This window comes from Euleptes europaea, chromosome 11 (genome assembly GCF_029931775.1).
Source record: "Euleptes europaea isolate rEulEur1 chromosome 11, rEulEur1.hap1, whole genome shotgun sequence".
In the NCBI taxonomy this organism is placed as follows: domain Eukaryota; kingdom Metazoa; phylum Chordata; class Lepidosauria; order Squamata; family Sphaerodactylidae; genus Euleptes; species Euleptes europaea.
In genome coordinates, this window is record NC_079322.1 from 42,707,914 (window position 1) to 42,722,406 (window position 14,493).

Sequence of the window (14,493 nt, forward strand, 5' to 3'; positions counted from 1 at the left end):
TTGGGTGTATTTAGCTGAATGCGAACGAAGATCTGTGTATAAAGGACGATCTTGAAAGAATATGCCAAATGAATTCAATATCATTTCACATTAGTGGCTGAGAACAAGCTGACACAGTACCACGTATTACCAGTTCTTTTTTATTTGCATTCAACACAGCAGAATCATAACAGAAATACAAACATACTAAAATCATTAAGCAAAACAGATAAAATGCTGATAAAAACACTACGATTAATTCCTTCGTTGTACTTATTGTCACAAATTCTTTGGTGGCACTGGATCTTTCCCCCTCTTTGCAGCCTTCTCTTTTTTCAGCTGTAATTAATAAGGGAGAAAATATAGGATCTACAAAATCAAATATCACTTCAGCAATTGACACTCCATTTAGCCTACCTCACAGAGTGGTTGTGATGATAAAATGGGGAAGAACCGTGTAAGCTGTCCTGAGCTTGGACAGAAGTTGAGATGAAAATGTTCTAAAGGCAGCCAAATAAAACTTTTAACAGCTTCCTTCTATGTTCATTTCTTGCCAAATCTCGCTTTACTTGTCCCTAGCTGCAGCAGACCCAGCACTCAGTCCAGTTTTCTTCTTTCTCAACATTCAATCAAGTGCCAGTCTCCATTGAGCACACACTCTGAGCATTTTGGCTCCTAACTTGCTATTGACCATCTGACAGTTGAAAATATGAGCAAATATCAACACTTTTCTAGAGAGGTATGAAGAGTAATAAGGCCAAAAAAATAACCTTTGCGGCTGGGCATCAGCTCCTTGAACTGATTAAATCTTACCTCAAGCCTGGAAGTTTAGCTATTCTTTTGAACACTTGCTGTAACTACAACAGGGATCACTACTACATCATGAGGATAATTCACAGTGGGTAGCCGTGTTAGTCTGTTTGCAGTAGTCAAAAAGGGCAAGAGTCCAGTAGCACCTTAAAGACTAACAAAAATATTTTCTGGTAGGGTATGAGCTTTCGTGAGATCTGAAGAAGTGAGCTGTGGCTCACGAAAGCTCATACCCTACCAGAAAATATTTTTGTTAGTCTTTAAGGTGCTACTAGGAGCCCCGTGGCGCAGAGTGTTAAGCTGCAGTACTGCAGGCAAAAGCTCTGCTCACGACCTGAGTTCGATCCCGGCGGAAGTCGGTTTAAGGTAGCCGGCTCAAGGTTGACTCAGCCTTCCATCCTTCCGAGGTTGGTGAAATGAGTACCCAGCTTGCTGGGGGTAAAGGGAAGATGACTGGGGAAGGCACTGGCAAACCACCCCGCAAACAAAGTCTGCCTAGAAAACGTCGGGATGTGACGTCACCCCATGGGTCAGGAATGACCCGGTGCTTGCACAGGGGACCTTTACTTACTTTTACTTAAGGTGCTACTGGACTCTTGCCCTTTTTGACTACTACATCATGGAAAGCTCTACATAGTGATTAAGACTTTTTCAAGTGTTTCTCAATATTTGTACATATTTTGGCAATTAAAAAGCTCACTTTAACAAAATATAAGATCTCAAACTTGCAAAAAACAATTTGTGCATATAATGGTGAGCAGAAAGGATTCACAAAGGCATTGGCACTAGTTTTGTTCCTTTTTGCATCAGCACCTTTGCCTGACTGGGCTACAGCCTTACACAAACATTGCCATGAATTATGCTGAATGCTTCTATGAGGCTTCTGGGTGTGATGCCTCCTGGAAGTTCAGCAAGAAGTTATCAGGAGGCTGACGTGCAAATGTGGTCAAAACAGAGGCAGCATTGGGAGACAGTAAGGGAAAGAGAAAAAACGTCTTTCTGCCAACCACTCACCAAGCAGGAGGAAAATTAGATAGCTCTAAGCCCCTTACGTTTTCTTGTCAAAGACCGAGGGACTGCTATACACTGATACATGAGTGGATTTGTGATGCAACTCCTTTCAGTCATTGAAGAGTTTAATCAACTAAAGCATTAGTTGATTAAGAAGCCGGGCAAATTTTGATGGGTAGGGCTGAGACTGAGGGCAGTACTGGTTTATTTTGAAGTCTTGTGCTGTCTTTTATTTATATCAAGGAATGAAAATATTAACAATGGACCCTCCTTTCAAAAGCCAGCAATAGCATTTGTTGTTTAGTTTTCCATTTAAGTTATTAAAGTCCAGGTTATTAATTAAGTAAAATTTAGTTGGTACTCAATCCTAAAGCAAAGATTCTTAACATATTGTCGAGGGCTGTCATGGTCAGAGTTCATTGGTTTTTGTAGGTTATCCGGGCTGTGTGACCGTGGTCTTGGTATTTTCTTTCCTGACATTTCGCCAGCAGCTGTGGCAGGCATCTTCAGAGGAGTAACACTGAAGGACAGAGGAGTAACACTGAAGGACAGGAGACACTGTCCACCAGTGTTACTCCTCTGAAGATGCCTGCCACAGCTGCTGGCGAAACGTCAGGAAAGAAAATACCAAGGCCACGGTCACACAGCCAGGATAACCTACAAGAACCAATTCTTAACATAGTTTCTTTAACATCATTCACTGTTCTGTCTGGTAACAAATTATTTATTCTGCCCTATCAGCATAAGGGTTTTTTGACTGGTTTTGTGTTGGCCTTGTCTTTTTTGCTAACTGCCCCTTTTCACTGTCATGAATTTAGTTACAGAAGTGGTATTGCTTTTGCTGTCTGTATCATAACACAGAATTAAATAATCTAAATAAGCAAATAATTTCAAATACGATTAAGAAAAAATATCAATTAGAACACTGATTTTTCAATCTAAATTTGAATTCAACAGCCATTTCTTTTATAAGCCGACTAGCAGCCCCCTTCTTTGCAGTACTATATTTCATTTTGATATACTACTAAAATTTTCCTAGTTTTATTTAACAAAGTGATCAAGAGGAGAGAAAAATGTTTGAAGTGTGCCATTCAAGAAATTATTTTCAATGGTAAAGAACTATTTATGTTTTAAATGATGTATGAAATCACATACCCGTTCCTGATATCGCCTTTCAAAGTAAGCCATGTCATCTTCTCCAGGCCTCTTTAAACTGGAAACTTGCATTGCTGCACTAGCACCTCCTTAATAATTAAAAAAAATGTTGCTTTAATATGTATTTTTTATTAATTTCAGGGGTTTTTGTTTCATTTTAATTAAAGACTAAGCAAACTTTTTGGAAGAAAGTATCATTGCAAGCAAAGGGACTTATTTGCAAATAACACTGTTAGGATGACTAGTCTTCCAATAATATCTATAACCAACATATTTGTCGAAGATTAAAAAATTATTGCCATCTTGAAATTGGATGCTTGATAGTAATGGGACTGCTTTCAAATAAAGCTCTTGAGTTGCCATTATTGTTCATCCCTAATATTTCAAACCTGAAAGCCTGGGGCTAGCCAGATCTCGTCAGATCTCAGAAGCTAAGCAGGGTCAGCCCTGGATAGTACTTGGATTGGAGACCTCCAAGGAAGAAGAAGAGTTGCCAACGTTCTCTACCTTTTTAAGGAGAATCAAACCGGCTTACAATCTTCTTCCCTTTCTCTCCCCACAACAGACAACTTGTGAGGTAGTTCAGAGAGAACTGTGACTAGCCCAAGGTCACCCAGCTGCCTTCATGTGTACCAGGCTCATGACACGGAGGCAGGCAATGGCAAACTACCTCTGAATGTATCTTGCCTTGAAAATCCTATGGGGTCAACTGTGACTTGACAGCAACAACAACAAAAAAACTCCAGAAAACTTCAAGCCAAAAACTTACTAGCAAGCATTCAGCTCCAACTTGTAAGTCATGTCCTAGACAAACTGCAAGTGAAAAAAATAAGTATCCCTTGTTCACTATGGAGTACAGTGGATTTTCTAACAAACCATCTTCTTCTCCTCTCCACCAACATACTGGTAGCCAGATATGTAGTAAACCCAGGAAGAGAGCTAGTTGCATAAGATCTCAGAACATCAAGGACTGCATGATATATTTTCAGTATGGTGGATTTTTCTGTTCTGGAATTCCTGTACTTGTTACACATTAATCCCCTGAATGTTTTACCAGTTTGATGTGTATATAATGGCTACTACGAGCATTCCAGCTACAGTGCAGTCCAAAGAACACTTTTCTCGGAGTAAGCCCGCTGTATATACCTGAGTAGCATTGTGAATAGACCTGTTTAGGATTGCCTCCCAATGGCATATTTCATAGATTGATTCACAGATAAACACGCTTCAAACATGTGCTGAGCTAAAATCTGGCCACATATCTGTCTTCAGCATAAAGGCAACATTTCTTCTAAAATGAACTTTTTAAAAAGCCTAGTGATGCAATATATTCAGTCATGCCAAACAATGACTACTTTAAACACATACAATAATCTCATTACCATCTGTTAACTGGAAGTTTGTTTGTGTGGAACTAGAAGGTCCTTGAAATGCTCTTAAAAAAGGGTGGTCTCTGTCAGTAACAGGAGATTCTAGAAATTGAACTGAAGGTGACCCTTAAAGGAAACAAATGAAAAGAAACCACAAACAGGTTACCGCAATTGGAAAAAAGTTATAGTTAATGGAGAAAAGCAAGGCAAAATTTTACATACTGGCTGTTCAATAAGGTTATTAAGCAAGAATGAAGACTGTGTTTTACACATCTTTAATGGCCTGATTTGAGCATCAGTTACAGAGATCGGGGGGGGGGGAGAAATGGGGATTTGAAGAACTGATAATGTTTACACCTATGCTAAAACAAATAGGTCCATAAAGGATACTGATGAAGAAAAAAATAGCTCAAAATATAAGCAGATAGATGTCTTTCTAGCTTAGCGTGAAGTTAGCAAAGGAATAGCTCAAGGACAGAAGATCTGTCTACATTGTGATTTAACTGGAATATGTTCATACACTAGATTTATATATGTAATATTATATAGTAAAGCTGAAGTAAATTTATTGGCTTGGTTAACTACAGTTTTATATTTTAGTGCATTTTTATATAGAACAGAATGTGGCAACAAATAGCAATCCCTTATGAAATCAGCCTCCGAAACCTACCCAACTATGAGGGTGTTGCTGCCCTTTCAGAACATTATTTTAGATCATACACCAGTAGGCGGGGCCCATTTCTTAGTTTTTATATATTGTGTAATTGTGTAAAAAAGCTTTTAGGAGCTTTTTTAATATTGATGACACCCAGCTCCAGAACTTTGGATGGTGTCACCCAATGTTCTCATACAGATGTTAAAAATCACACTGAGCATGAGGGACACCACAGGTGGGGCTCAAGGAGCATCCAAATCTGATGTTATCAGAAGAAACATGTATTTATTTACTTTATTTATTGCCCACTTTTCTCACTGAGATTCAAGACGGATTACATGGTGTAAATCAATACAATCCAATAGCATGAGACATATGGTAAGTAATGCAACAGGACTAGACCTACAAATTTGAAACTATGCACACACAAAAATTATCAGGCTTGATATGCAGAAAATGGAAATACAAAAGTAGAAAATTAGTAACAGCAGTATAATACATTCAAAAAACAGAAAATACATACCACGGCGCTGTATTATGCAAAAATCAAATTGGGTTATCCTAGTGACATTTCTGAAAGTATATTTATTATTTAAAAATCATGTGAAATTCATAATCTGATAGATTTTTCCCAAACACTTTGGATGTATCAACAGTAAAAAAAGTCAGGTCCTCTGTTCTTACCTATCCCACTGTCATCAAGTCTCATGTAGCCTTCTGCTAAGGAACTAAAGCCGGTTAATCCTCCCATTGCAGCAAAAGGGACATCTTGCCCCACGGGTTTTCCTTGGGCTAAGCGCTCCTCTTTAGTTTCCACCACTGTTTCATGAGTATACGATGGTTGACCACATCCACAAGTAAAGCAACTGTGAAAACCTGAACATTTGGAACCTAATGGGGGGGGGGGGAATAGTTTAAAAGTGAGTTGAGTGGACAGACATCTTCAACTACCTTCCTACTGAACAGCACTTCCATGTGGCGAGCCTCCTTACCACTGTGAATATAGAGGCATTTGCAGTAACAACAGTATTAATGTAGTAGTTTTTTCCAGTTTCTTTGTCCCAGCCCCCAGCAGCCACTATTCTCCCTGCTGATGCCACTGGAGGGCTTTTTCAGGCTCTTTAAAAAGATCAGTAATTGACATTATTACAGGTTGAGTATCTCTTATCCAGACTGCTTGGGACCAGAAATGGTCCGTATTTTGGATCTTTCTGCATTTTGGAATATTTTGGAATTTTTGCATATACATAATGAGAAATCTTGGGGATGGGACCCAAGTCTAAACACAAAATTAATATATGTTTTATACATACTTTATACGCATAGCCTGAATGTAATTTTAAACAATGTTTTAAATAATTTTGTATACATTGATCAATGGCACTGCTGGGAGCCTGTGAGTAATGCCTACATGCTGGCTCAAAAGGTCTGCTTTTCAGATCAGTCCAAATATCAGATGTCCAGATAAGAGATACTCGACATGTATAGCCTAAAAGCAGTAACTGACAAACCAGTGGAGGGGCGGGGGGGTAGCTGCAGAGACTGAACCAAGGAAATAGTGCTAATGTGGGTGGGACCTACAAAAATGTGCACCTTCTTGCCTACACAGCGAGCAAAGGTACTCTGACTGCAATCTTTCCCAAAAGACTGTACCAAGCCTGTTTTGGGGAAGATTGCAGCAAAGTGGGGACCAACACAGAAAGCAGACAATTAGGGAATGCCATCGTGTGGATGCTCCTAAAATGCCCACTCCAGTTTAGACATGAAACCAGAGTAAAATCTCTGTGTGGAGCAGACAGTATCTCTCTTGGACAAACTTCATAAAGCCAGTATTCAAACTCCCAGTTTTGGGAGCAGAACAAAATAGAAACATGTAGCATTCTGCAAATTGATTAAATTTGAAAAGTGTGTATTGAATATTGAACATGAGTTTTCTAGCTGCAAAATATTTTAATCAGAGACCATAGTACCCATATAAGTACACACAATTATAATTATGCAAAGCCTTACGAAGACAGTTTTGAAAAAGAAGGCTGCTACATTCTTAAAACAATGCATGCTTATTTATCCAATCTCACTTACATGAGTTACATAGAAAATCAGGTGCTGCACTATGTTGATCAGCAAAGTGCTTACATCTACAACGGATGGGTTGAGTACCATTAAGAGGGACAAAGTGATAAGATCTACACGGGCATCGGCTCACCCTACAAGGTAGATAAATAGGACGTTCTTTTGGAATCACTTCAAAGTCTGTTTTATGTTGTTTATACCTGGGAAAATATTGTAAAAAGAAAAAAAGTACACACATACATATTAGTCAGTTATCACCGTTGGAAAATAATGTATTCATAGAAATGGTGTTCAAATATTTTACTAAGAGACCTTGTTAACCAGCCATTATTTGGGATTGTTCCTCCAAGAAACCTTCTGGTATATGTTGAGGATTGTAGAGAAAGGACTGATTGAACTTTTACTTTGCTCCAGTGTTACTGGTAGGATCTTGCGGCTTCTAAATTTCTCCAAAACCCAGTGCAAAGTAAAACTGACTCCTCCCATAAATTCTCTGTCTTAGAGAACTGTGTTTATAATAAATAATATTTTAAAATTGCAGGAGACAGATGAATTTTTTTCCTGTGCTCAGCATGAAGCAGGACTCCTCCTCCCTCCCCTTCCCTGCAACATATGAGAAATTGAGGGAGAGGAGTGGTTTTTCACCATCCAGAATAATCTGCAGTGCACATTTTAATGTCAACTCCAATCACTCTTGATTCAAAAACAGAACCCTATTAAGATAGGTTCCAGTATTATATTCCTGCATTAATACATTTAAATAAACAAATATATAAAATATAAAAAGAGTCAAAAACCTAAAGACCATTAGGTCCATTATAATGGCAAGGGTCTAATTGAGGAACTTAATAAGAACTGCGCATCAGGCTGACACTTTCAGCACATTGAAGACTTCCATTTTCATGTACTCTCAACTCAGTATTCAAACCGACTCAAACAGAACCATAATACCATATACAATATTGAACTATTCCAAAAAAGAGGATTTTGGAGTGAATATTCAGCATTTTTCTTTAAACGGGACATGTGATTTACAGAATAGACAACACACTCAAATCCTCACCTATGAGTACAAAAACATGGAGTCTCTGGGCCCACAAGTTTGCAGTCCATCCCAGTCGGTGATCTCCAGCTCACATATAATCTGTTTTGTAACCGTGTTGGTAAAACTTTTTTCTTATATTCTTCATATTCTTCAGGGGTGAAGAGTTTCCCTCCATCATCTTCACCTACAATTCTGTAAACAAACATTCATTCCAGTAATACTTTCCATTGGGTTTTTAATAAACTCAAAGCCATTTCAATAATGTGCAAAGAACACATATAAGACTGTAATGCTTATATGCTTATATGTAATGTGCAAGGAACACATATAAGACTGTAATGTGAGAAAGTGAAACAATTAGCAGAGTTTAAAATCAGAAAAATGTAGGGGCTCCTTATTCTTCTTAGACTTGTGGGGTACTCATAGCAGCTCTATGAGCTTAAGTTATAAATTCCATGGAATATTCCCACTTAACAATAGTTTACTCTGAGGGGGTAGTCTGAGAATTCCACTCTGAAATCTACATTGTAAAAATACATACCTTCAAGTCTCACAGGCTTTTTGAAATCTACATTGTAAAAATATATACATACCTTCAAGTCTCATAGGCTTTCACTGTGAAACTGCCAGCACAATGCTAAATAGAGCTACTCCATCCTAAACCCACTGACTTCAATGCACTCAGAAGGACACACTTCTTTTTTAAACCTGCACTGCTAATCACTCTCTCTCCTATGTTCTTATTCCTTAGGGCAAGAGTGCACTAGTGAAATGCCTGAAATCATTATATGCTATGGAAAATGTATTCTTTGATTTGAAATATATTCTTTGTATTCAATAAAGTATATCTGCACTTATAAACATGCCAGACTCAGCATATAAGAGTTGGCATCTATTATAAAGTCACACCAAGCACCTATAGATGTTAGCAGGCCTCAAACCTAAAGAGGCCATGTTTTACCCTCTAGTTAATTAGAGAAGCTATAAACGATCTTAGTATGCTCTCATAAGCTGGGTTTCCACAGATAAGAACCAGCTAGGAACCTCCGTAAGTTAGCCTTGGCAGAAATCAAGGTCCAAGATAAGAAGGCAGTAACTTAGGATCAAACAGAGCAGCACCTGACACTGTAGGGTCTTCTTGCTCATTAGAGATCATCACTTTCTCTGTAACCGCCTTCAATTCTGTAATAGGTTATGCTAATTTGGGGGTCCCGAGTATTGGGCATTTGGGTCCATACGTGTGTATTACGCCTCTGTAACCACCCATAATCGAAGTCGATATTCGTGCTTGCAATCCTTTGATGGGGGTGTGAATTGTCCTGCGCTTTGGGCAATTTTCACCAGGCGTTTTGTGTATTGGCCAATAAAACAAACTTTTGAATCTTCAACCTCCTACCGTTTTATGGTTATTGGGTACTGATACACTAAGACAGGCATATCACTGGCAGCTTCTCACACGACCTTTTTGCCTTGCCTGCACGAAGAGTCCGGCGAACCGTTCACGGGGCACCTCATCCTGACGCGTTTACTTTCCCTTGTTCTGTGGTTTTGAAGGGAGAGGACTCACACGCCGGCCTGTAGCATTGAAACCGGCGCCGCTTTCCCCATCTGTGTATCTCCACACACACACACACCCCCAACGTTCAGCTTCCCTATTAAATTGGTGCGACGCGCTACGAGGCCCGATAAACGGCACGGAGACCAGGCAACCGGCGGTGGGGGGACGCGATCCTCTGCCGTGAACCGCAGACCCTCTTTCTAATCCCAGGTGTTTAGAAGCAGGCGGGAGAGGGGGGAGGGCCTCCCTCGATTTTTGCCTCGGGCCTCCCTCGATTTTTGCCTCGGGCCTGCATTCTGACTTTGCAATCGAAAAGAGCCGTGAGGTTTCACCCGATGAGGAAGTCGCCGGGGAGCCTCCAGGTCCCATTCCCCCCCCCCTCCAGAGCCCCGCCCGACCCGCCATTTACTTGTCCCGGGACCCGGCGAGCTTTCTTCTCCTCACCTTCTGTACTCCAGATACTCGTCTATGGCTGCGGCGGCTCCCGGCTGTAATGTCAGCCGCTCCATGAGGAAGCGAAGGCCTACTTCCCGCCGGGCAACGGCGGTGGCTTTTCCCACGAAAGCGGGAGTCACGTCGAGGAGGGCCTCGCCTTCCCGCGCTCACCTTCCCGGCCAGAAGGAGCGCGCGGGGGTGGAGGGGGGGGGTGCGCTAAACCGCCTGTTGGAGCTCGGCCGTTGCTAGGAGGAGACGGTTGCAACGCGCCTTTCGAAGCCAACAGTAGCTTTGCCGAAGGAAAGCGAGGAGGCGCCCAAGGCCTGGTCCGTGGTAGAAGGAACGCGCTTACAACGCTTTGCAAACGTGGGATGTACTAAAAGGGATGGCGAGATCGCCCGTTGGAGATCGTGGGGGCCGGGATATACCAATTGACTTGCGTGGGCTCCACTGAACTACATGGCTGCACAAAAACAGCGTCAAAGAAAAGGCAGAATGGATTTCACATTCAGGTCTCTGGGCCCGAATAAAACGAGCCTGGGACTGGAATGACAGGCTCCCAGAGTGGAATGGCAGCCCTGGGGGACATTATCTGTGTTCTGGGACTGGGATGCCATGCCCCAGAGTGGAATGACAGGCCCTGAGAGTAGCAGAAGTGGAAGGACAGCCCTGGAGTGGAATGACGATCCCTAGCAATAGAATCTGTGCTCTGGGACTGAAATGACAGACCTCACAGTGGAGTGACAGCCTCAGGGATCCTCACCTCTTCTCTGGGTTTCTAAAATGATAGCCCCTGGAAGTAGCAGAAGGGTTCTGCAACTGGAATGCCAGCCTCCAGAGTGGAATGAGAGCCCTGGGGAAAGGAATGTGTGCTCTAGGACTGGAATGGCAGCCCACAGGGTGGAATAATGGTCCTTTAGAGTAGCAGAAGTGTTCTTGGACTGTAATGGCAGCCCCTGGGAGTAGCAGAAGTGTTCTGGGACTGGAATGACAGCCCCCAGAATGGAATGATAGTTCCTAGCAATAGAATCTGTGCTCTGGGACCGGAATGATAGGTCACAGAGTGGAATGACTGTCCCTAGAAATAGTCAGTTCTTTGGGATTGGAATGACAGCCCCCAGAGTGGATTGAGGGCTCCTGGAAATACAGTCAGTTATCTGCATCTGGAATCACAAACTGTAGAGTGGAATGAAATAGTTTACATTTTAATTTATATTTCTGGAAGGTGTGTAAAGGTAAAGGACCCCTGTGCAAGCACCGGATCATTCCGGACCCATGGGGTGACGTCACATCCCGACGTTTTCTAGGCAGACTGTTTATGGGGTGGTTTGCCAGTGCCTTCCCCAGGAAGGTGTGTAGCTATCATCAAACCAGCTCCACCTCTATAATTATCCTGCCTATTAGTGCCTCAGTTTCCTTACAAATTCATGAGCATGATTTGAGCCACTTCCTCTGTGGTCAAGTATAAATCTTGCCCTTGTACCCCTTCCAGTTCTAGTGTGCAGGTCTGCAGCCTTCCTGACCTCCATGTTCCCATTACGTGTCACACCCTGCTTGAGTCCCTTGCATATTTTTGCCCACTCTGTTGCCCACTGAACCAGAGCACCCCTCCATAGTCTCTCTGTGAAAAATCCCATCCCTTACTCTAGGCTAGCGGTCCCCAACTTATGGCAACCCTATGAATGAATGACCTCCGAAATGTACTATTGTTAACAGCCTTGCTCAGGTCTTGCAAACTGAGGGTCGTAGCCTCCTTTATAGATTAAATCCCTCTCATATTGGGTCTTCCCCTTTTCCTGCTGCCTTTAACCTTTCCTAGCATTATTATTATTTCCAGTGAGTTTTTTCTTCTCGTAATGCAACCGAAGTATGATAGCCTCAGTTTTGTCATTTTACCTTCTAGAGAGCGTTTAGGCTTGATTTGATCTAGAATACACCTATTTGTCTTTTTGGCAGTCCACAGTATCCATAAAACTCTCCTCCAATACATCACAAAACATTAAAAACCTAAATCTTCTTTTCTGCAGTTTAAAATGATACAGCGCATTCAGTCACCTCAGTATTCTGACAGCATTCTGAGCAAAGAGGATGCTCGGGCCTGGAAATCAAGCCTTACAAGGAAAGGACAAAGGACTTGGGAATGTTCAGTCTGGAAAAGAGGAGGTTGAAAGGGGACATGATTGCTCTCTTTAAGTATTTGAAAGACTGTTGTTTAGAGGAGGGCAGAACTCCTGTCAGCAGTGGAAGATAGGACTAGCAATAATGGGTTTAAATTATGGGGGGGATATTAGGGATTTTTTATGGTAAGAGAGGTTCAGCAGTGAAATCAGCTACCTAGGGAAGTGGTGAACTCCCCCTCTCTGTCAGTCTTCAGGCAGCAGCTGGACAAAACACTTGTCAGGGATGCTGTAAGTAGATTCTGCTTTGAGCAGGTGGTTGGACTAGATGGCCTGTACAGCCCTTTCCAACTCTGTGATTCTACAATCTCTGCTGCATTGTTAGAACAGGCCTTAGTCCTGCTTACTATCTTATTTTATGACTAATCCCCCATTTTTCCTTAAATTAAAATGTTTAAGGGCAAGGGTCTGTGATTTGCAGAAAAATTAATGCCATGCATAAGATCAAAAGTAACAATTTAACAAACCTGCTTTTGTTAGTTAAAGCAGGTTTTGTTGAATCACTGTTATTGAACTTAACCCAGAACACTTCTAGTAAGTGAGTCCAGGACTTGGGGATAGGAGGACCTTCAGAGCCCTGAAGGAGGGCAAGCTATGTGATTGGGTCAAGGAGGCCCAGCAGGAATCTCTCTCTATCTTGGGGATCTACAGGCAGCTGAGTTACAGGATCTTGCCTGAATAGAACAAAGTGGTATCCTTTTCTAACAAAGGGCCTTCACAGTGGGCATTCTTTTGCCACCTTTTCTACTGGCAACAGTAGGGGTGTATTGGTTCTTGTGGGTTATCCGGGCTGTGTAACCGTGGTCTTGGTATTTTCTTTCCTGATGTTTCGCCAGCAGCTGTGGCAGGCATCTTCAGAGGAGTAACACTGAAGGACAGTGTCTCTCAGTGTCAAGTGTGTAGGAAGAGTAATATATAGTCAGAAAGGGTTGGGTTGAGCTGAATCATTGTCCTGCAAAAAGTATCAAAGGTAATGTGCTAAGCATTGTCCTGTAAGTATCAAGTAGGGGTGTAATTTAAAGGTCTATTGTTTCACTTCACCAATACAAGCTAATGGGTATTGCAGGCGCAGAACTGTAACTTCTTGAGCTTAAAACATAGGAGAGTAAAAATATGTAAAAGTGCAGTCTAAATCTGGAACCCTTGTCTGTGATTTTATAGACTTCGAAGATCAAGCATTGCCCATCCAAACACACACCCGATGTGTAACTCCTACAGTTACTTTCATCTTAACTAAGAAAGCAGTTGCCTTTTTATTAGTTAATAGAAATGCAATGCAACTTTGCCTTGTCACTAGCTGGCACAAGAGAGGGAAGAGGAAAGCAATTGCTTCCTCACCAAGTTAATTGTTGCATAACAATGTAGACATTTGTTTATGGGGTGGAGGGATCAAAGATAATCTTTTGCAAAGTTGCTGTAGTGTATTCTTAAACATGAAAATATACACATCCGCAAAACCTATTTACACAGCATCTACATAAAACCAGTATTTAAAAGAATAGCTGGCCAATTATTTACATCTTTATGACTTTCAACAGGAATCGTTGCTCTATTATTTGTATTTATACTCCTTATAGTCTAACCCTAAACAATCATCTACTTTAAAAAGTCACACATGGGAACAAAAGAAAATGCACAAAGCCCGAACATTTTTACTCTGTAGAATTCTGTGCCATGCATTTTCACTAAAGGGAGCTGCATGGGCAGAACCATTGCGAAGTAAATTGGAGCCCCAGTGTGTAAGGGCTCTACCAGACATGGGAATACAAACATGTTTTGGATCATGACTTTGAAGTACATCTTGCCAAAGTAGATTCAGGAGGCCCATTTTTGGCCTCATATCCCCTGATATACTGTAATCTGAGAAAGTATGTTTGGATCTAATTTCAAAGTATACATGCTTAGGTATATAGCCTTACCATTTCATGTTACCAAATCTAGCCTGCAACATTTAAACTTAAAAACATGCAAGTTAAAATAACTGAAGTGGGGGGAAAGGATGACTGGGGAAAAACCACAGGGTATTCAACTTTTAGAAAACCATTTTATATTTTCTTCTTCATGCAAAATAATATATTCATAAGAAAAACAGATGGGCACTCAAAGCTTTGACCTTTATATTTTACTTTATTTTCATAATTAATTCAATCCAGCTTTTGTAGTTATCTGCAGGGATAGTCATTTGGGACAATAAATCATCCAGCACCACATTACTTTTTCTTCCT

General features: G+C 41.2%; 1 protein-coding gene across 1 annotated transcript; it reads right to left on the reverse strand.

Annotated features, from left to right (window-relative positions):
- Window positions 1–258: 258 nt before the first annotated feature.
- FAM221A (family with sequence similarity 221 member A) lies at window positions 259–10,165 on the reverse strand. The gene is made up of 7 exons (XM_056857080.1): window positions 10,101–10,165; window positions 8,117–8,290; window positions 7,063–7,253; window positions 5,665–5,871; window positions 4,338–4,451; window positions 2,956–3,044; window positions 259–318 (listed from the first exon to the last, which is right to left on the reverse strand). The coding sequence occupies exons 1-7, from the start codon at window positions 10,163–10,165 to the stop codon at window positions 259–261; spliced, it is 900 nt and encodes a 299-aa protein (XP_056713058.1).
- Between the last annotated feature and the right edge of the window lie 4,328 nt (window positions 10,166–14,493).